Source organism: Acanthaster planci, linkage group LG10 (genome assembly GCF_054643075.1).
Source record: "Acanthaster planci isolate LZ-2023a linkage group LG10, COTS_SCS, whole genome shotgun sequence".
NCBI classification, from domain to species: domain Eukaryota; kingdom Metazoa; phylum Echinodermata; class Asteroidea; order Valvatida; family Acanthasteridae; genus Acanthaster; species Acanthaster planci.
The window spans coordinates 8,832,144-8,855,725 of NC_141786.1; the positions used below are offsets into that span (position 1 = coordinate 8,832,144).

The 23,582-nt window shown below is 40.9% G+C and overlaps 1 protein-coding gene across 1 annotated transcript; it reads left to right on the forward strand.

The window, feature by feature from the left end:
- Nucleotides 1-1,277: 1,277 nt before the first annotated feature.
- LOC110984961 (uncharacterized) lies at nucleotides 1,278-23,560 on the forward strand. Its single transcript, XM_087142476.1, has 16 exons — nucleotides 1,278-1,311; nucleotides 1,632-2,030; nucleotides 3,190-3,485; nucleotides 3,957-4,131; nucleotides 7,595-8,014; nucleotides 9,371-9,549; nucleotides 11,126-11,237; nucleotides 11,588-11,801; nucleotides 13,155-13,339; nucleotides 14,647-14,790; nucleotides 16,019-16,168; nucleotides 16,286-16,488; nucleotides 17,591-17,744; nucleotides 18,028-18,157; nucleotides 18,619-18,789; nucleotides 20,231-23,560. The coding sequence occupies exons 1-16, from the start codon at nucleotides 1,278-1,280 to the stop codon at nucleotides 20,379-20,381; spliced, it is 3,117 nt and encodes a 1,038-aa protein (XP_086998602.1). The 3' UTR covers nucleotides 20,382-23,560.
- The last annotated feature ends 22 nt before the right edge of the window (nucleotides 23,561-23,582 follow it).

A 23,582-nucleotide genomic window follows, 5' to 3' on the forward strand; every position in this document is an offset into this window, starting at 1 on the left:
CCTAGTGATGCAGACTATAAACATGCATCGATGACTTTACATAATGACTTGCAGCTGTCTTTGGACAAAACTTGATTTTTGATAGACTTATTGGTGAAGAAAGGCCAGGAGATGACAAAATCGTTTGGGCCTAAAAGAAAGCAAGCGACATAATCCATCGGTTTGGAAGTGTCACTGAACCTTAATTGTTGTTTTTGGCTCTGTCTAATTATTTACATTTCCTGTTAAACGACTGGGCTAAGTCTAATCTTGTTTGAAAAACACCTTTCTGGTTGTTATTCGTTTTTTCTCAAGACATTGTACTGATACATTTGCAGGTCCAGATTTTGATCAAAGTGATTACCGGGTGTTTTCAGTTAAGGGAATGCCAAGGATGTCATTTGGACTGCGTAACAATGACGTCACTATCCGCCAGGTTACACCAGCTTAAAGGTTCAACCTTCAGAGGAAATTAATACAGAACTGTTATCTGAACCCATTAAAAATAGCAAAATTGTTATCTAGGAAGCCTATGTCAGAGTGATTACGTGTAAAGTCGTTCATGCGCAAGCTAACAGGACCTTAAATTTAGGATGAACTTTTAATAGATTTTTAAAATACCTACAGAACTCTACATCAGGTGATATTGAAAACAATTACTTTGAATACAGGGGTGTGTGACAGGTATTCCTTTTGTTGATATTTTATGTGTGACATGACCCTACCTTAAGTGCACTATTCATGGACCAATATATATTTTAAGGTCCATACAGCAGTAGATTCTGCTAACAGGTGTTAGGTTACACATATAATAGTTTCTGCGTCAAAACTCTGTGACGCCTTTATGCCCTGATCACCTTGTTATTGCAACTCGAAAAAAAAAATTCTAAGGCTGTTTTGCTTTTTGTCCGACTGGGGATGGGTCAATAGTTTTGCATATTGTAATGGTGAAGATTCCCCCTCCCTTTCGAGTTAACAAGCGCATTTCTTTTCTTTCTCCTTACTCCCTCCGTCTTGCACTCGCACAACAGTGATTCTTGTGTTCTTCGTAGACATTTCGTCACGCACAGTCCAACAGGGTACGTACCTGTGCTGTCGGTATTAGCCTGGAGACTTGAGAACTCAAACCAATCCTTATCGCTAAAGATACAGATAAGCAGTGCTCCGATTGTGGTAAAAAATAAATACACGTTTCTGACTGAAAGGTTTCTTTCTACCTAAGGCTTTACCGTTAACTGAAGCGTGTCTTCAATTCGTCAATGTGCACTATGAAGCTGATGTGATGCATCAGCGGCAATATGTCGCCTAAAAATGGCAATCACATTTTTATGGGTACTGTTCACTTCTTTATACAGCATAAAAGACAGAACCGTCCGGATTTCAAACCACAGGCAACGATTCCAATCACTCACCAAACTACGCGAGCGAGCTCAACCAGTCTGTATTTCCTTTTCTTTGTGCATACCAACCTATATATCCAAATTACGTCAGGAAGGTGGCTATTGTTTGCAATAAAAGCACACTTTTTAATCAAAAATCCCATTTTGTTAACGGAGGCGGTTGATGGGTTGGGTTTAAACAAACAAGAATTAAATCGTTTATTATATGGTTTCATTCAAATACTCTAACCTTCGATGATTTTTTTGTGTTAGATTACTGCACCCATCATGTCAACCTGACCTTCTCCGCCTGTCAGACCATAGAGCTGTACGGCCAACAGGACGCCCTGGTACCGTTGGACAACATCACCTATCTTCCTAACATTTTCGGCCACGAGACCATGGCACAGGCTGTAGCTGGGTACCACGATTTCCATCCGTTCCTGCAGGTGCAGTGCTCTTCCCATCTGCAGCAGTTCCTGTGCTCTGTTCTCTTCCCTAGGTGCTTTCCTGGAATGTCCATGCCTTTCCTCCCATGCAGGAATTTCTGTCAGCGCGTGAGGGATGATTGCATGAGTGGGGTCGCCCTAGGTGTCGCCTGGCCAGAGAGCCTGAACTGCGACAGATTTGACGAATACGATTCCGATAGCTTCTGTTTCGATCCCTTGTTAGGTAGGTAATTGCTTGGTCACTAACATGGCTTCGTTCAGGCTAAGCGACTGCTGCCGTTCAACCTTTACTTCCTGATGCAGCCTTAGACGTAATTATCGGGACCGTTTGTTCACAGAGGATTGGTCATTGATTCATTCCCCCCACTTTTTCCAGGAGAAAAAAAAATTCTTTTGAGGAATCTTTTTAAAATTCCCAACAATTGAAATATTTTCAGTGAGAATGAAGAAGGGAGGGGGAAAACACCAAACAAGCCGTATCGATGTAATAAGATTCAGGTTGGACTGAATATAACCTACATGATGGTGCATTCGACTAAATTCCACGAAATACATGGGTTCTACCCACTGATCTCTATAGACTGGACAGGCAGCTCTGCACTGGAATTGAAGCGACTGCACGGCCATCTTAGGGTATTCAATACAATGGTATTTTCCAAGTCACTGGCTTTAGCGCAGTGCATAAATGCACTGAAGTTGGAAGCCATTGTATTGAATATCCTAAGATGGCGCACGCGGTCACTTCAATTCACACATAGGCTGTTACTGCTGAGCTGTCTATTCCGATAGAGATGAGTGGTTCAACTCCATTCCCACTGTCCCGCTTGTTTAATACATCGCACACGATCGTCCCCAGAATGCACTGATTGAAGCTGTATGAACAGCGCCCCCAAGTGCTACGTAATCCCTATTTCAAAATTCCCTGGTCAGGCAATTCTTTTATGAAGATCCTCCTCCAATACCCAACCCTATTTCCTGGCATAAAATGTTCACGTCACAGGATGCAGCCCATTGGCTTTGTCCCTTTGTAACAAATATCAATCTTGGAGTTGGGACTCGTCTTAGGTGGCAAGATAAGATGTGTTTTGCACAATGGAACACAATATGCGGCTGGCTTACTTTTTTTCCAAAACCAAATGACATTACCGTTCGGAACTTTCAAGAATAGGCAGCAAAACACCCACAACGCTCTTATCATGCTTGATCAAAGACTAAGAAAGTTAGGTGCTGACTTGAAATGACTCCTAAAGACAGTCATTTTGATATTGCAATTCTTCCACGCCAAATAATAATAAAAATAAAATAAATAACGTAAAAATTTGCCTCCAAGTACACACTGACGAATAAGAACCCAAACTGACAGACCACATTTATATCCACAGGCGAGGATGAGGATGATGAAGGAAATGACAGTGAGGGTGAAGATTCATCCAAAGTCACACCTACGCCGACGGTGATTCATCCTGAACCATCCCAACGCTGCCAGCCACTCCCCAATGACCCGATCTGCCAGGCAATGTCGTACTCCACCGTCATCTTCCCAAATATCGCCGGTCAACAAAACCCTACGGAAGCCCTGGTAGAGCTACACAAATACAGCGTGTTCATGTCGGAAGGACGGCAGTGCTCCGATCTGCTGAGAAGCTATTTGTGTCTGGCTTACCTTCCGCCTTGCAAGGTATCACACCAGCTGCTGTGGGGATTTTTAATGGCTGACATCACACACTTTGCCATGAGCATCAGGACTCCCCTGGTCTGAACCGAATACCACTTCTCATACCCTGCAACTGTCACATTGTATTTTTAAGCTTTGAATGGGTTGATTGGAAATGTGCATAAATGTCCGTTTAGAGAATAGTTTCTTTTGAAATGTGTAAGGTATTACCTGGGGGTGTCAAAATTTGGTTTTCGCGTAATCATATAATTAAGAGAACAAGAGTCCATATATCAGATATTTAAAGGTCCATTTTTTTCCTTTTTCCTCTCCTGGAAAATAAGTTCAGTCATTCATGATTGTAGTTACATGTGTTTTTGTTCGTGATCTCAATTTGACTTGCCAGTGGAACGTAATTCCTTGCCAATGAAATGAAAGTCTGAAATGTGCATGCAATTTCCTTCGTTTTTACACTTAACATTTTCCTTTCCTCAGATAATTGAAGATGTCGCCGTGCCGATCCCGCCCTGTCGGTCGCTGTGTGAGCAAGTTCTTACCAAGCCATGCCTGTCCGTCATTGATATTTTTAGGATGGAACTTCCTCCGAGTGTGACTGACTGCTCGGTCTACCCGACGCAAAGTGACTCGTATCCGACATGTCTCATGCCAGGTAGGCCTAGAATGCGCGGTGGCTTTATGTGTAAAGTGAAGGTTTATAGACAATTTAGTGTGACAAAGGGCAACGTCATTCAAGAATAAATCAAGTGTTTAGGTCGGCGTGTAGCCGCAATGATAGGGCAGACCTTGCTGGAACGTCTTACTGTCCCCAATGACCTTGGTTGCACTTCGGGGTGGACATGTGCCGTGAAAAAAGCGATTAAAAATAAAGAGTTTCCGGGGGAGGGGGTAGGGGGACAACTCGCCCCTCCCCGACAGATTTTTTCTTTTTTTTTTCTTTGAAGAATACTTCACTGGTGAGTAGGAAAGAAAGTAATTGGTATATTTATTTATCAACAATTAGCAGCAAAACACTAAGAAAACTACACCAGCAAATAAAAGCAAAGGATGTCGAAACCGTGGGAAGGCATTTGATATTTTTCTCCTCCAACATCATGTTGAATGAGCCCGAAGCAGCATCCGCTTTAAAATGTACGCCCCACCCATATACCAAAAGCTTGCTACGCTACTGGAACTGGCAAATGATTTGTGCGCTCCAAGGGCGAGATGATTATTTGGGAACTGTCGGTAAAACCTGCCAAGAACGGCCGAATATAATTTGATTCTTGTTGCCGATTTTCCTGCATACATCCATTTCTTAAGTACAAGTTTTATTATGGTTTCTCCTTCTAAAGTTTGCATGACATTTTTAATGATGTTTTTATTTACTGATTGGAAGTTATTTTAATCATAATATTTCTCATAATTCCGATGATTTGCAAAGAAATTCTAAAATCAATACCTTGCCCGTGAAAACAATGTAAAAATTAACAAGGCTTTAAGGTCCCATGTTTCTTCAAAGGTGGTTCAACATAATCGGCAAGTGCTTAGATTTATTAAAGGTGGAAACGTATGATAAATGTAGGGGATTAATGGATGAATTCGGTAGTTTTTGCGACGGGCTTCGTGCATTTCGTGGTTGGACGACTCGAGACAAGTTTTACGTTAGGACATGAAAACATTTATAATCCAGGTGTAAAACTGTACTTATTTTCCATTGATCAAAGATGCATTGGATTTCTAATAATTGCTTCTAAAGTAAATGTATAATTGTTTGTTGTTGTAGTGACCAATTGCATAATCACTAATCATCATCAACAAATTTTCCGCGGTGTTTTCACGAATTGACCAAAACCTCAAAATCTTGTCAAACGGACAATCCGAGATAAATACATTTAAAAATGCACATTTTCGATCACTTTTATGCTACAGGTTGAGGAATTGTTTACAAAGTGATGAAATGTAAGTTTTTAAAAATGGTAATCCATTTTTAGTTGCAGATATATTGTCTTGATTAAAAAAATAGTTCAATAAAAAACAAATTTTTTTGGTCACTTCGTGAAAAACATACGTGTTTGAAAAAAAAATTACATTTCGTTACATTCCAACACACGCAGGGGTGTTCATGTACAACATCGTTCGCAAGCATTTGTACACACAGACAAGTGCTGAGATGGTGTATGTTGTTTTCTTGCCCTGCTAACGATGTGACATTTTGTGACGTCATGAAAGCAGAAAAACCCATAGACCAAGCTTTTTGCAAGAAAGAAAACAGCATTATGCTTTGAAACTTTGCTATTTTCTTCTTTGAATCAGAAGAGGTAAAATGGCAGGAAAAACAAATCCAGAACATTATTATTTTTCCGGGTTTTGCCACCACCAAAAGCGTGTAATCTTCACTAGGGGTCTGTTAACCAACCATCAACTTTATCGGCTCATAATCAGTAACTCCTGCCTCGTGTCACATGATGTGTCACTTGTTAAAATTTATTAATTTATTAAATTAAATTTATGTAGTGGATGTTCCTGAGACTACACCAATATTGTGTTTTTTCTTTTCCACCGGGCTACATTAAAAAGAATATAAATGGTTAGGGCGAGAATTAGAGAAAACAAAAAAACTTTGATCTGGCCTGTGAAAAGAGGGATCCGAGGCTGGAGGGACAGGGCCCCGCCTGGCAAGGAGCTGTCCACCTCCCCCAAACCTCGGCAAAACAATTAAGCATCAATATTACCACGGGGCGATAAGTGAAGTTTGCTAGTTGATTAATCACACACGAACTTATCGTGATTAATCGGTTAATCACGAGTAGTTGCAAAATTTCCGAGACGTGGTGTCAACACGTGAATATGGTGCTTTCATCAGTTTCGTTGCAGAAATTCTGCACAAGTATAATGCACACTATGCAGCAGCAACTGCCAGGGCAAGTTTGTTTTTCTGTGTTTCTGCTTTTATGTTATTTCATTAATTCTGAAATCTGGAAAGCCAGTGGCAGTATACTTCGTTGCTGATACAAAATTATCACGATTACATATGGGTTATGCTGGAACGGTTGTGGCTTGAGCTCAAGTTGGATCCGAGTACATACGACGACTACATGTGACTAAGGGCCATTTTTCAACTTCATCTCTGTCTGAGGCTTCGTCTATAAAACCAATCCCTAATTGTAGACCTGAAGCCTTTTAATTAATTTGAACTACTGTAATGTTGGGCTCTTTTGCATCTAACGTGATATTTTGTGGCACTGTCAGACTTACTGTCGCCTTAACAATTTCAAAGTCAGTTTAAAAAAAAAATGAGGCCTGCAGGTCAAGTAGTGGAAAACTACATAGTCCGCCAAAAAGCAGGATGCCGATTCCATTCTGAACGTGTGTAGGACAATTTTAAGAAATCTTTGTTGAGGAAACTCTAATACAGATTGCAGATTCCTTCAGTTTTAAAATGAAAAAGCTGCTAGCTTGTCTGAAACTGTTTGAATAGAATAGTTCTTGCCTTTAAAGGAGGGAAAAAATCTGATTATTCAGTTACTTTATTCCAATTTCTCACATTATGAAGTTCTACATAACCTCCTAAACTTCTCAATGGTATAAGCCACAGACATATTGTTCAATATTATTCATTGTTCTTGAGATAATTCCCCAGCTGGTAATGGTAAAACCCGAAGCTGGTGCCGGGGCGTACTTGGATTACAATGACTGCTTCAATCTAACGAACAATCCCGTGCCACATCGACAAAAATTAAAGGGACATCCTGGTCAAGATATCTTATTTTTTCAGGAGGCGCACTGCCATAATTGATTCGTGACGTCAGTCAGCCGTCATTAATAGTGACTAACGTTTCTGCCTACATGGGACTGTTTGCTCGTCCTCAAGTTCTCCCAACTGCCTTTCTAAAGTCCTTAAAGGGTCAGTGTATCACATAATTTTGTCGTGGTCTCTTTGGACTGAGTTTGACCCAGGTCAAAATTCCAGCCTGCACCTCACAGGTGCATATAGAGTGCACATGCGTTTTATCAGGGAAGCAAAGAACGTATTTCCTTCAGAAGATTTTTTGGAAAGGCTTTAACCCTTTTTCGGTGCCTTGTAGAGTTGTTGAAAACAAGCGCACTGAAGTGGTTGCATTGTGTTCTTGTAGGGGTACACTATGATCCGCTGGTGTCTCCGCTGCCGCCTACGGTCTTACCGGGCTTGTACTCGTTTCAATGCGATGAGGACGGCTGCGTTGACGTGCTGCATGCGAAATGCCATTCCCTATGGTATCCGATGACAAACTTTCCCACCGCCCTGGGTTACACCACCATGCAGGAAGCCGTGGACGACTTGGACAGCCTGGCATCGCTTATTGACTCTGGATGCTCGAAGGAGCTCCAGCTATTTGCTTGCATTGGGGCATTGCACCCGACGAGTTTGGGTCAACATTCGCTGTGGCCGCTGCCGTGCCGGAGTGTCTGCGAGGACGTTTGGAAAAGTTGCCGCACGAAAGCGGAAGAGCTGCTGGAAAGGCGGCCACGGTTGATGCAGTGCCATTTGTACCCTACAAAAGACTGCGATTCAGGTAAACTTGTACATGTGCAGACAGATAATTAAGGCCAAATTTAATATTTGAGGGTAACATTAATTAAGGAAAGATATTTTAAGATATCGGGAGAAGACAAGAGATACAAGTTGTAAATCAGATTCCAGTCAGAAGATTTAAAACATGTTTTCCTCAAGATTAAGATCTGTTGAGGATTTGAAAATGGCACTGACTGGCAGTTTATAAGAAGTAATGCATACACGTAAGATGAGTTTCCAAGACTCCACGCCCATTGTGAACTTCCGCCTGCATTAACTCTCACACGTCAGATGATGCGTATAAACGCATTAAAGGCAATTCTTATTTGAATGTTCGAAACAGTACCAGGGCTTAAAATCACCACAGGCGTGTTTAGAACCAACCTGGCGCGGCACACTCGTAGGCCTCCTCATATGAACAATGCTAATTCAAATTTTGTATTGCGCCGTTGTGTGTATAACACCCAGGCTCATGTTCTATGTTCTAAAGGGAATAGTTACAATCCTGGACAAAAATGTTGGGACACGTGTCAGTAGCCATATCCTTTGCAGGTCCTTCACTCCCCGGTCAATGTTGTCATCTCGAGGTGGAGCGCAGACCGTGCGTTAAGACCCAACATTGCGAAGGGGCCCGGGGTTGGGGGTCCAACGAGATTTGTCAAGGATTGTAGCTAGTGAAAGGCGTAATTTTGATTCAGTTGTGAGAATTATGTTTAATAAAAAAAAAATGAACAGGTGCATTTTGGTTGAGTACTAATTGATCTATGCGAGACTTCACATAGGCCTGCTGGTTAGGGTCATCCTATTCAAGATTCTCACTGACTAATCGAGACCAGATAGCACATTGTATGTTATGAATATTGTTTTTTTTTTACAAGAATAAGAGTCCTTAAAAACAAGTTGGTATAACAGTGAATCAAATGGTGCGCGTCTTAATTCTCAATGCACGCTGTGCAGGTGAGTGATATTGAGTGAGACTGCTTTGCTTGCAGCTAAGACTGTGAATTTGCTCTCAAGTCTCACAAAAATTTCAAACGGTTGTGCGGAATCTTTCCTTGCCAACTTCGTTAATTTTCGGTTACTCTTGGTAACGTTGTAAAAATGCTTCCAATAATACACTCTTTTTTACTCTGATGTCATACCTTCATGAATATTCTGTAGTCATTATCTTTTCAAATCACTGGACGCGTGGGTACTTTGCTGTGAAAATTGACGTCTGGGCTTCAACGCTTTGCACCACTCGTTACTTTTGACCACAGTTAGAAGGGTGAGTGGTTCTTAACACAGGTAATTAAAAAGTGTCCATGTTAAAAGCAGGAAGGTACTAAACGCAATCAGCGTTATCTCCTCCCCTCAGATATGAAGAGACCCCAAGAGCCAGTGACAATCCTGAACGCCAGCCGAGTCAACTTAACCCATGGCATTGTCGAATTTATCAAGGAAGTGGGGTACGTCACGTATGACAAGATTTCACGAAAGAGTTTTTCAAGAGACACTTACTGGGATATTGAGATGTATGATACAGGCCCAAAGAAGGTAATGACTTAATTGTCATATTCTCCTCCCTGTATTTAAGTTAGTGTGCCTCACCACAACTGAGGATAATGCCCTTCACCTTTTAGCTTCGAACGTTATCAGCGTCTTTCTTAGAAACTGGTCTTCAGCGTTAATTACTGGTCAATCACGCATTTTTGTATTCCCATTCATAAATACCTTTTGAGTCAGAATCTCAAGATCAAATTTTTAAATTTATTAAAATAAATGACTTGTTTAAACCTCTCCCTTTCTCAGTACCTATAATTCGGAAAGTGTCTTTCGGTCGCTAACAATCTCCTTTGGCGCAAGCCTAGCGTGTACTGTAATTGGTGACACAGAATGCAATCATGACCGTCCATCCTCCTGAGGCGGTCTTAAAAGAAGGTTTAAAATATTAAAATGTGGCCCAGCAAACACATGTTTCAGTCAATAAATAATTTTCTACGTCAGAAAGTCAGAACAAGTTTTGAAAAAAGATAAATATCCAAGGATTTTGATCATTTTTAAAAGGTAGTGTACACCATTGGTAAAATCCCCCAAATCGGACTTCTGTGTAATCCTTGAATATTTTACTTGACAGAAAGTAACTAACAGCGTCGATCAGCTTGTAAAATATTTCTGCCGAGAATGATGTAGTTTTTGAGAAAACAGAATTTTTGTCTTTTTCTGTTTTTCTTCTCTCTTTATTTTACGATGGCAATGGTATAAGAGTTACTATCACTTGAAATGCTACATTGTTGAGGAGGCGTAGGTAAATTTACTGATTACTCCAAGCCGTTGAAAACCTTTCTCTTTTAAGGGAATGAGAACCTGTAATTCCCGTTTCCAACCTTGACCCCGCGGATGTTTTTCGCTTACTACGAACGCCATATCCGTACATTCTACGCAAGACAAATTTCAAGATCTTCGATAAAATGCTGCGCTGTTTTTCTTAATTTTTCACAAAGCAGTTGACTCATGAAACCAGTGAGTGGAATGTAAGTTGCAGTGATTGCTATACATTGTAATCAGCCCGTCTTGTGAAATTACAACCAAAGCAAAATGGTGTTCACACCCTTTAACACCCTGCCACACTATAGTAGGCCTCCCACCGCTTACTACCGGCCGCAATATGGGCTCTCGACTATCCCTCTCGAGCAGTTGAAAAGAGCCATGTTTGGAGTTTTTATTTTGTTGGTATACAGTGATGCAACCGTAGTGAATGCATTATCTGCAGTAGTTTGTGAGCCAGTAAAGTTCATTTTCAACCAAAGTTGCCTCCGTTGATGATAAAGTAGTGCCCTTTTTGGTGCAGCTCGAGGCCCATAGGAGGGGCTAAAAATCTTTATGCAGGAATTTTCTTGCGATTTGGTTTTTTTTTCAAATTCTCTGTGTTTCACTAGACATTTGTCTACTTTTCCGTTTAGTTTGAGCCTTTCTTGTAAATATTGCATTTCCTCGCTTTCAATCTTTCCTGTCGTTTTTCAGTCCTCTTCTCTGTCACTTCTACATCTTCCCTGGAAGAAAATAAAAACCTCCTCTATAAAAAGAATGCAGACGCAGATATGAATTAAACGAAAAATAACTTGAAATACAGATATATATTAAGTTGTACGACACGGCCGGATGTCATGTGGTGCTGTGGCCTCTGAATGCCCATGGATTAGGAGCTCAGCCGTCAGCTGTCTGGATTCCTCCGTATGTCATCGGTAAGTTGTCAAGGTAAACGGACATTTACCATTTACTAAGAACGTTCAGTGAAAAGATTGGTTCTACGTCACTTAAGTACGCCTTTAGGGGGAAAAGTGTCATTTAGTTTAAAATCATCGCAGAATAAACTCCAACAGAAGGATATTTTGGGAAAAACCGATAGCCTTTGTGTTGGGTGGTACAAGTTAATACTAAAAGTTAAGGAGGGGAAATGGAAATGAAAAAATATCGAGGAAAATGTAAAACAAAATTCAATTAAAATAAAATTCGTGATAGATTGCCCATGCATCAGGTCACCGTTTGAGTCTTTCAAATAACTGTTACTTAAGTCTTGCATGTTATTGTGCAGAGGCCTTGCCAGAACACTGCGAACCAGCTGACATAATGCACTGCAGCCGACTTGGCTATGACACAGTCGTTCACCTTCATGGCCGTTGGCAGTGGGACCCCCCATACAGGCTGCTGACTGAATGGCAAGATTACTTCTCGGAAGAGTTACTGGAGTCTGGCGATGGATGTTTATCACGTCTACACGAGCTACTATGCGCCATCGTGACACCCCCGTACTGGAAACGTTTAAAGACCCTATTTGTTTGGACCTATTTGTCTCACATAGATGAGAAACTCGATCAGAAATATCCTCGTTGATTTAATTCCATCATATGCCCCTAATTGAGGAGACCACTGATCGAGATCCAAATCGCTGTGAAACAGACAGGCCGTATGCGAAAGCAGATGACTTTTTCCAATCCGGTTGGTAAGCGACTTAGTCACAAACGCGGTGGTGCCACGATTTTCAGGCTCCCAATTAGACGCTCGCTGAAGTTGCACGTTAACCTCCGATTCCATGGTTCCAAGTAAACGGCGATCAATGCATGTAATTCTATACGCAGTGCATGCGCAGTGGGTGTGGTTCGAACTGAAGTGACGTCACACTTACGAACCGGATAGGATTGATTTTCATTTCTTTCATAGCCTTAATATGAAACAATATGCAGTGTGTTTTAGAAAATGCATTTACCGGGTGAACCCTCAATGCCTGTTGCAAAACAAAAGTTAATATTTAATTTGTTCAACTGTAGTTCAAAATTTCCTGTCGTGGGTTGTATGGTTTTCACGATGGAAATCCGATACCAAGGGCGGAGATTTCCTGTCACATGTGGGGGATGATCACAGGATGGTCATTCTTGAGCATAGCGTAACAAAGCACACGGTCCAAGGCGCCCCTTCGATTAGGGGGGCTTATGGGCAGTGGCAAAGCCGGTCGTGCATGACGTCAGTGAAAGCGGGAGAGATAATTATATTGGTAATCCCCACACCCGTAGGATAGGCTCTGTCAATGTCCAATACTGCGACATCAGACTTTTATGCATCATATCCTTTACGGGCAACTCATACCAAAACACGCTCACCTTTCCTTAAGGAAAGAGGGAGAGGTGGGAAAACAACGGTAGGTATCTAAGTGATGCTGGCCTGAACCACTCAGCAACGGTGCCCTATACGATTTCTGAGAATCACGAAGTGATCGCCAAATAGCTCAACTCCTCAAGAGTAATCGGCCTTCGATAGGGCACAGTGAGACAACCAATCCTGTCGTAAAGAGAAAAATTTATAAATCATGTAATTGTAATGCATATAGCTATTTTTGACGTCAAAAATTCCAAAATGTACGCAATGGAGTTCAACTGATTTCATTAGGATGCGAATGAAAAAAAGGCAGCGGAGCAAGGTATATTTAGAATGGCCAGGGGAACACAAAACGAAAGGGTTAAAACTTTATTTGTATCCACAGAGTTTCAGAGGGAGCGGCTGGGTGAAACTCTTAGCTCAATATATCGCTCTTTAGGACAACTTGACCCCTTTAAACGCTGTGAAATTAACTCTAATGGGAGGATTACTTCTTTATCATGGAGCAGATGCCCAACTCAGTCTCAGAGTTTGCGCTATCCATGTCAAGAGTTCTGCAAGAGCGTCCAAAGCGCGTGCAAGGCCTCCTCAATCATGGACGAACTTGACTGGCTACTGGAGACTTTGCCCTGCAGTTACTTCAGACATGAGACAGACTCGAGCTGCATTAGAGAATTTGATTGGATGACATCTGGTAAGTATATTTCAATGACGCTCACTTTGATTTTCCAAAATGGTTCTTAAAATAGTGCGTGGAAGAGTACACGTCTGTTTGCTTGGAATTTTTCACCAGATTGAATAGCAGCTGAATGGATGAATTAATGGATATTACGGTGAGACACGTTACTGCTGAATTGCGACGGTGGATTGACGTCAGGGAAGTTATTACACGTATCACGCAAAAGTGAACGTGAACACAATTTTTTTTAAATTGCACACGGGTGCACGGGGATCAAATGCCTGTTTAAACGTTTAGATGCGAGTCCCGCACAAAATGTACATCTTCCAGCAAACACTCGAATAAAAGGAAATATTATCAATAACATCCTGTAAATCTTTCCAAAGATGTGTGATTAGTCATCATAAACCAAGTGTGAAAAAATCCCAGTTGCACTTCCCAAAGATGTCCATTCCGTATCAGTTGCAGTTTCTCACGTTATGATCCAACGTGAACTTCCCATGTTTCACGTATTGGATGTCCGTGCAAACTACCTGTAGGTGAGAGACAATACGCACGAAGCAACGACTTGAGCAAGAGTTCACACTTCACGTTCACGCTTAGTATACGAGACACCAGGGATCGGTACGAGCGATTCACAATCGTGCGCCTCCATTTGCAACACACTGGCCAATTACAACGTGCAAAATCTGTCGACCCTTTCCAAACGCGCACTGGGTCGACAGATTTCGCGCATTGCGTTCGGCCAACGCGTTGCACACTCTTAGAGGCGCACTATTGCGAAACGCCCGTATTGCAATGGCACAGTGACACCAACAGAAAGTTTCATGAGTCTAGGTGGATCTTTGAAAAAAAAAATCTTAGCTGCCTGTTGTAAACCCTTTAGTAAACCACCGAGATAAAATATGCATACCGGTCATCGTATTTTTGGAATAACCTTTTTTGGTTTCTGGTGAATGAAGCTGATATTGTTTGTAGTTCTCAAGCTACCAATGTCCTTTAAGACTGCCAAGTCCCCTTTAACCTAGCTATAACCGCTGTAGAGTATGGCTTGTTGAAAGACCAGTATTCCCAGGCTCATTATTTATTTTTAAATTATTATTTATCATTTATTATTATATTATATTTATTATTTATTTATTATCATTTATTATCGGTTGGCTATCAGGCTAAGTGTTCTCAAGTGGCCAATTTTAACTGATAAATGCCTTTTTATTGCATTAATAGAGTGATAATAGAGTGGTTAAACAAGAAATGTAATAATAAACAGCAAAGACAACGAGGAACCAAGCCTACCTGAAAATACCTGTGATTTTCTACAGAGGCTTCTCTGCACAGAAATGCACATGCTGGATATTTCGAAGAGGGCGTGAAGGTGTACTGCTTAGTAGAGGAAGAGACACCGGAATCACCGCCAGAGTTCTACGGTCCTGATGGCAAACTCATTCCACCGACTTTACCCTCTGGTACGTGCCAATCCTTCACTGCACATGTTTTGATTGTACTATTAAGCTTTGACCTTGTTCGTTTAGCCATAAATTCTGTTATTGGAGAAAAACATGGAATAAATCTAGACAGGAATCGTTTCTTTTATACTGACACACTAAAATACGAATTTGACAAAAAAGGTTTACGAAAATCTACTTCCGTTATGTTTTTATCATGGCATAGCAACACACCACACTCAACACATAACATTAACACAAATCCCACACCAGAATCAGCATCAGCAACAGTAACAATGCCAATGTCAATGTCAATGCCAGTGCAAATATCAATATCAATATTATTATAAATCGCAGGGTCAATGTCATTGTCAGTGTCGATGTCTTTGTCAGTGTCTTCTTTGTCAATACCAATGTCAAAATCGCACAATGTCAATATAAGTAAGATGCTCTACAAGATAAAACCATTTTAGGCTGATATTTTTAAGTAAAAATAATTTGGGAACTTTTTCAAGCCAGATTTTTTTCAGTTTCTTATCCAGAACATGAAATCGATGCTACTAACACATTAAGCGCTTTAGGAATTTTTGATGTGTCATTTTGCTTTCATGATTTTCGCTCAGTGTCATGAAAGTCCATCAATTAAGATGACGCCTTGTTTTGCAATCAGGGCACAGGAAATCAGTCATGGCCTGTTGTCATACTGTTGCCAATCATAGGCACACTTTGGCAATGAGGGCCACTGCATATACCACATACTTCATCTACCATTGTGTCCTGCAAAATGTGGGTAGGGAACAAATTTTAGAATATTTGTCAGTGTGATAATTTGGTATCTCCTTGTATTAGTCCATGACAGCAATATTTATAGCAGTTTGCTTACTTTGCTTTATTTTGCTTAAATCTCGCAGCAGGAGAGAGATATATATTCCTGTTGCCTTTGTAATGCTTTATAACGAGGAAGATAAGCAAGCATTTCAATTAAAAATAACAGGAAGAGATATTTTTTTTTGCTGATGTATACTCTAACTCTGCCTATATTGGTGCGTACTTCGGAAGTGACTTGGAAATCGGCGCTCTCCGTTGAAGATGTCCCATGATCAATTTGGACGTTGTACCATACACATAGAAAAATTATAACCGATTCTATCCCTGATTGGCTCCCGCTTTCTATAGTCATTAAACCAAAAAGTATAGCCGGTACAAACTGGGAAACGAGTTGACACGTCAACAATTACTTGCATCGCAGATCGGTCGCTGTCAGGGAGGCGTGTCATTCCACTTTCCCCCCGGATGACAATACTCTACTTCGACAAGGTTCCTCTGGAAGATGCTGGGACCTACGCGTGCAAATCGGCTGGAGGGACATTGCCACGCACGACCGTCATCACACCTCCTTGTAAGTAAACACGTACAGGACATGATGGTTATGAGTACCTAACATGTTGTGAACATTGCTAGAACTTCGTATCTAAAGTGATGGTGGTTCTTATTATTTATTTTATTTACATTTTAGTAAGATGTCCACCATCTCTCAACCACACTCTATGTGCACCGTTCGTGCGTACCGGCTTCGTCCAGTCCCCTAATGTGTTCGGTCACACCTCTCAATATCAAGCCCTGGTCTCCTCCTACCATTTCCTGCCTCTGCTGAGCACCAAATGTTCGTCTGATCTCCTGGAACTGGTTTGCGCCTTCTACGCCCCAGAATGTGAAGCTGTTAGTTTCTTTTGCTGTGAGATCGCTTACGGCCCAATTTTCTCCAGTTATTGTACTTGTTGTCTGTTGTTCCATGTACTGGAATAAATCCCAATCACCTGTTAGTTTCCATTGACCTTTTACCAATCCTGTTAGGGAAGCATTCATTTTTCTGACGGTTTCCTTAAACTAACGTATAGACTTGAACTTTGGCATTCTGCAAACCTGATCAATATACAAGTGTGGGTGTGCAAACAGTTGTTATGTATATATTCGTTGCGATTTCATCATGCATCAAATTACATGTAACTTGAAGAAAAACATGACATGTTGGGATGTATTCCTTTAAATCAGATCAGATTTACCACTCACCCAGTAGATTAAGTGGGCATTTTTTTTCAAATCTTAAAACAAAGTCGTTTGAACTAAAAAACTTTCTTAGAAACTTCCAGCGCAGCAAATTCTTGACCGCCAAAAGGGTCCGCACGTCTAGCCCAAGGCCGGGTCAAACTGCGCTTAACCCATTTCCGGTCAGCATGACCGGGATATGTCGAGCTGGTAATTTTTCTCCACTACTGGTTCTTTGGTGAATGAAATACCTTGTCAGTAACTTGAAGTTTCCCACTCCAGTCACCATATAATGGCTGGATAGCTCAGTTGGTAAGGCACCGGTACGGTGCTCCCGAGGTCGCAGGTGCATCCCTCCTCAGTCAGTTCCTTTGTTCATATTTAGATTTTAGTATTTGCTTTATAAAATCCACGAATTTGAAAACACCACGAAGTTTACTGGGCAAGGCGTAGCCTAGCCCAAACACAGGGCTTTGAATGGCTGTCTGGAAATGTAAAAAAAAAAAAAAAAATTTGTGTCAAAATTGTCTGACCCAGAAGGCCAGGTCATGCGGACTTGTGACGAGTCAGGCCCCCGGGACCCAGAGTCAGGGTAAGATCTGACCCTTTCCGGGTCAAATCCGACTTGGGACCTTTTAGAGTGTTTTTTTTTAATACTTCTAAATGTGTGGATTTAAGGCCCATTTGCATTGACATGTTATAATCTTCCGAAAGACCAGCTATGATCAAAGTAAGCAATATCTGCTGCATCTGACCAGACTTTTTGGCTATTCAGGGTTCCGGGACAATGCAGGAAATTAATCTACCATCGCAGAGGTTGTGCCGCAACGTGAAGAGTGCATGCGCCGAGGCTACAGCAAGCATCGGCTTTAAATGGCCGTCGGAAATCAACTGCGACAAACTGCCATCTTACGACGACCAACCTGAAGGTAGTTTACTCTGGCAATTCCTAAGGATTTGATCTTGGCTTTTAGTAACTTAAGAACCACACCTGATACGTTTTTGTCTAACAGGATTTATAACTGTCCCTCTAGCAGCCACAATCCCCAAGTAGACAAAACAAAAGCCTGATAATTACTCACGTACCACCTGCACGATAATATCTGTTATTACTTAAACTGGAGAAAAAAAATTACAGGAAATTAGAATAGTTTTCAGTTTTCAAGCTGAAAGCACCACGTTTCCATTTTCATTACTTTGTCTGAACCGTAGAACAAATGGGCTCCACCAAAAAGGACTGCATCAAACTCCGCCGTTACGACATCATAGATAAAGGCATTGATAGGCTATTTCACGGCTGGGCTGACGTGCAAGGACAGGGTGCTGCGAACGATTACTGCAGGCAAGTTAATGGTAATATGCTGTTTCAGCATAGGGTTTATGTTCATGTGACGTCATAAACCAAGCAAAGTATGTGACACCCCGGTTTCATAACATGGATGTGTTGCTTGTAGTTTGATCAATACGCGTTATTAACACTGCAAACTAGACGCACCTTCACAAGATCTTGTAAGTTGTCATTTCGCTCTATATCGAGAACATACTTTTCTTCTATGGCCTATAGATAAACTGTTGCACTCTATCGCACCCTATCCGCCTATGAGGGAGACTTTTTTCTAAAGGTATATTAAAATACACACCTTATTAATTTTATTCGTTCCATTTTACCCGATACTGTTATTTCAGCAAAGTGGGAAATCACCAAATCTCTGTTTGACTACCATTAACTTGGTGTTCCAGGTCTTTTGTTCAAATCCCACCAAGGATGGTTTCTCTTTTCAAACTTAAATCATTATTTCTCAGAGTTGTCTCAATTGGCCAATTCAAGATGTTGTCCTGCGCACTGGCCGGTACTCAGGGTCAAAGCCAATACAACTACAACTCTCCCAATCCAGAGAATTGGCTTGACCTGGGTCACACGGACACGTGGTACATGAAAGACGAAGATGGCGACGGAAGAGACGATTATTGTAGGTGAGATCAACTTTGAACCTTTTGACCTGGGTGATAGTATGTTTGCGACGACAGAAACTAAGGGAGAGCGCAGTTACTACGGCAGATTTAAGGAATACACCCGTGAGGTTGTAACACCCCTAGGGAACTGAGATATTCTGCCTAATTCTGCTCAATATGTTGCCCTTTTTACATGTAGACGACCGACAAAACCATGACTGTTATTATGCTGACTCTCTCTGTTCGTAAAAGAACTTGATACAATTTTAAAAAAGCACGTCACTGCGGAGACTGCATTCTACGTGTGGTCATTGTATGTTCATCCTATTGTTTCATCATGTCGTCTGAGTCTGTAGGAAATGCCTTACATCAATTAATTTGCCTTTTCTGTGTTGTCCAAGGCCCGCCACCTTACCTGTTGAGATGGCCGTTTTTAAACGTTGAAACTAGGTTCAATAAAGGTTTTTCTGAAGCTTGGGTTTTTTTGTCCACGGAAAAATTCAGTTGTGCAATCATTTGAAAATCTAATTTCAATTCAATTCGCTTGAAATTAAATATGAAATGTGGGTCAGTCTATAAATTTGGGGTTCATTCGTTTTCCCGTACCTGTTACATCTGGCATTTATTTTTTAATGATTAGAAAACGTTTAATTTCCAAGACCGAATAAGTATTGCAAACTAACTGCCAAACAAATAAAAACAAATAGTTTGAAATCAAATTCTGTGATAAGCTCTTGTCAAACTTATCACTGGTATACATATCAGAGGTAACAGGGACGGGAAAATGTCACACTCTGAACCTTAAATTTAAAGAATGATCGATATCCAATCAATAGTGGCCCGCTGGTCAGACTGCCAGATGTGACCGGCTCATAGGAAATAAAAGAAAACGACCATAGTGAAGAAGACTCAATTGTGCAAGTCAGATGCAGTATGATTTTTCTCTGTGCTCACCTTTGACCCATTAACATTCATCAAACCATTTCATGTACTAGGGCATCATCCATCTTGAGCAGGAGAACCCACTCGTGGGTTTCAAAGAGCCATATTGGGCGAGAGTGCTCACTTTACTGGTAGCGACGCGTCCGTAAGGCGTGCATTTCGCAGTCATTTGCGAACAAGCGAAGTGCAGTTCCACCCCAAAGGATCCTCTGTTCGTTGCTAGTAAAATTGTGCCCTCCCTTAGTCCAGCTCGGGGCTAAGGGAGCCTGATGGTGCCCATTGTTGATCAGATAGAGATAATCATCGATTTTCCCCACTTATATACACAGAAATACTCGGTGGCGGGAGACAAATATGGATAAAATGAAATAACAAGATTGCAATATTTCCACAGGCTCGTTTAGATTAATCATATTGTAAGAAAATAAAAACCTGAATAATACCTTAGGGCACATATTCACTCGTCCCTAATGTAGTAGTGATTTTTGCTACTCTCATTTCTCGGTGTATGTTTACATAGGTGTGTTGGAGCGGCAGCTGGTACCCACATGTCGTGCTTGAGAGCCGGATACGAGGGCTTTGAGGATGAATTCGAACCAGAGGGAATCACTTACGAAGACTGTCAGTATATCAAAGTGAACAAGATCTTTGGTCCCAGTGACCAGCAGTAGAGCAGTTTAAATGACAATAAGGATTTATAATACCTAACATTGCCGGAGACATGGTGTAAATTCTCACATTTAACTGTAGCGCTAACGGTTTTGACAATGTAATGAAACAGATATATCCATGGTAAAACAGTCAAAGTCATATTCTGCTTTCTTGTGGAAATATTCCTAACTAAATGCATGCTTAACACATGTAAGAAATATTTTAGAAAAAAAATAGGTTCTCAACAAAAAATCTTCGGCTTTTTCAGTTACACGCAATTAGAAGTTTTCTCAAACTACTTAGAGACATTTTACGTAAATCCATGTACTTGTAATTATCATTGTTTTCCTTATAGGGATGCCAATACTTGATTAGTGCAAGTTTCTTTCATATGTTGCATTAATATCCCTTTTACTGCGACACTGAAAGACAACTTATACATAACTAAGAGTTGTCTCAATTGGCCAGTTCGATATGCTGTACTGCGCGGCCGGCACTCAGGGCCAAAGCCAATATACAACTGTCCCAATCAAGAGATTAGGCTTGACCTGGGTCACACGGACACGTGGTACATGAAAGACAAAGATGGCGACGGAAGAGACGATTATTGTAGGTGAGATCAACTTTGAACCTTTTGACCTGGGGGGAAGTATGTTTGCGACGACAGAAACTAGAGGAGAGCGCAGTTACGACGGTAGAATAAGGAAAACGCCTGTGGTGTGGCAACTTTCCTGGTGAATTGAAAGATTCTACCTTATTCTGTTCACTATCTTGACGACTAGGAGAACCATGGCTGTTATTATGCTGACTTTCCTCTGTTCATGAATAGTATTACTATGAAACGAACTGGATACACTTTGGTGATTAAAGAAAAAAAATATGGGAGAGAGGCCAAACTGGTTTGTGTTACCCAAATTCACTCTTGAAACACAGATACGCCGAGCATATCACTGCAAAGAATATATTCTACGTATCGTCATTGCATGCTTATCCCGTTGCTTCATCTTGTCGTGTGAACCTGCAGGAAATGCTTCATATCAATTAATTTGCCTTTTCTGAGTTGTTAGAAGCCGGTAACCTTAAATGTTCTGATGGCTATTTTTCAAACATGGAACCTAGGTTCCATAAAGCTTTTTTAAAGCTTGGGGTTATTTTTTGTCCGTGGACCAATTTACTTTTTCAATCAATTGAAAATCTAACTTCAATTAATTAGTTTGAAATTAAATTGAAAATGAAAAACCCAAACAATGGTGGCCCGCTGGTCAGACTGCCAGATGTGACTTGCCTAAAGAAATTAAAAGTCAAAGACCATAGTGAATCGGACTCAGTGGCTCAAGCCTCCGTCAAGCTATCAAGTCACATGCAGTATGATTATGATCTATGCTCACCGTTGGACCAAACAATTTGAGGAATGATACCAGGGCATTATCCATCTTGAGCAGAAGTACCCCCTCATGGGTTGAAAAGAGTCATGGTGGGCAGGAGTGTTTATTTCACTGGTAGCGACGTGCCCATAACCAGTGTAGTGTAGTCGTTTGTGAACCAGCGAACTGCAGTTCCGACCCAAAAGGAACCTCAGTTACTTGGAAAACTGCGCCCTCTCTTGGTCCAGCTCGGGACTCATAGAGCTTGATGCTGTCCATTGCCCATTAGACAGAAATAATAATTGATTTCACCCCTTATATATCCACAAACAACACTCGGTTGAAATAGGCAAGAAGGAATACCGTAAAATAAGAAAGATCACAATATTCCCACAGCTTCTTGATAAATGATCATCTTATAGGGAGTTAAAAACCTAAATTATAATCTAGGACACACATTCACACGTCCCCCAATATGTCAGTGCAGATCTTCGCTATTCTCATTTCGCGGTGTTGTGTTTATACAGGTGTGTTGGTACGGCACCAGATACCCACCTCTCTTGCTTGAGAGCTGGACACAAGGGCTTTGAGGATGAATTCCAACCAGAGGGAATCACTAACGAAGACTGTCAGTATATCAAAGTGAACAGGGTCTTCGGTCCCAATGACCAGCAGTAGAGCAGTCTAAGTGACAATAAGGATTTATAATACCTATAATTGCCCGAGACATGGTGTAAATTCACACATTTAGTTTTGACAATGTAATGAAACATGTAAATCCATGCCTCGTATTATGCCTCATATTTTGCCTTCTTATGGAAATAGATTTAGCTAAATAAATGCTTAACACGTATAATGATGATAAGAAATATTATGAAAATAGATAAACTCACAAATCTTCCGCTGTATCAGTTACACGCACTTAGGACAAGTTTTTCTCAAACTATTCAGAAACATTTAAAGAAAATCACTAGAACCAGAACTCCCTTGCCGTACTTGGGAAAAAACCACCTTAAATGCCAATCTTATGCTATCTAGCCTTTTGTTTTACGAGTAACATATTGGAAATATGCCGAATTTCTATCCCTGAAAAGATAATTAACTTTAAAGCATTTAGTAAACAAAAACCTCAAGTATACACAAACGAGCCCTTACGTCGCCAAGCCCCGGATACGGAGTTTTAAACCCCCCGGGCAGATTGTGCCCGGGTTAAGGTTGCCATTATTTAAGGCTGATTTAGCTACTACCCCTGCTACACATGACCGTACTTCGGTATGAAAAATACCTGTAAGGCACAGGATGCGCGCTATTTTGCTGTTGCTTGTTGTGAGTATCGGCCAAAAGGTTTGCGGTTTACGGTTTATTCGATGAATGTTGCTGCGAAGCGGTTTTTTAAAAGAACTGATATACAGGCGTGTGTTTTGTACCACATGGTCTTTCTACCATGAGACGCGTTAAAAACACGTAAACCAATAAAAAGCCGTAGGAAAGCGTTATACCAGTAGGCCTTTATCAAAATACACCGTCGTCATATCAGTGCTAAGAGGCATTGAAAGGTCCTCACTGAAAGATGCTATTTTAAACATTAATTAAATTGGGCAACAAATTCAAGTAAATATGTTGGCCCAAGAAAAGTTGTATCATAAATAAAAGTACAACAGGTGTAGTCTGTTTCAATACAATGTTTCTCCCATGCTCAGAGTTTATAGGCTGTAAGAGTATTCTCAAAAACTACATTTTTGCTGTAATGACCTTTCAGCACTTTGAAGCTTACGATGTGTACTGGTATCTACTGCTTGAAGAAACTGCAAAATAAATATTACCAAAAGACGTTACCTGCATTTCCAGTCGTCTACT

Coding starts and splice junctions, on each gene's coding strand:
- LOC110984961 (XM_087142476.1), top strand. CDS start 1,278: ATGTCGCCTAAAAATGGCAATCACATTTTTATGG. Junction 2,031..3,189: donor CTGTTTCGATCCCTTGTTAG/GTAGGTAATTGC, acceptor TTATATCCACAG/GCGAGGATGAGGATGATGAA. Junction 16,169..16,285: donor GACCGTCATCACACCTCCTT/GTAAGTAAACAC, acceptor TTTACATTTTAG/TAAGATGTCCACCATCTCTC.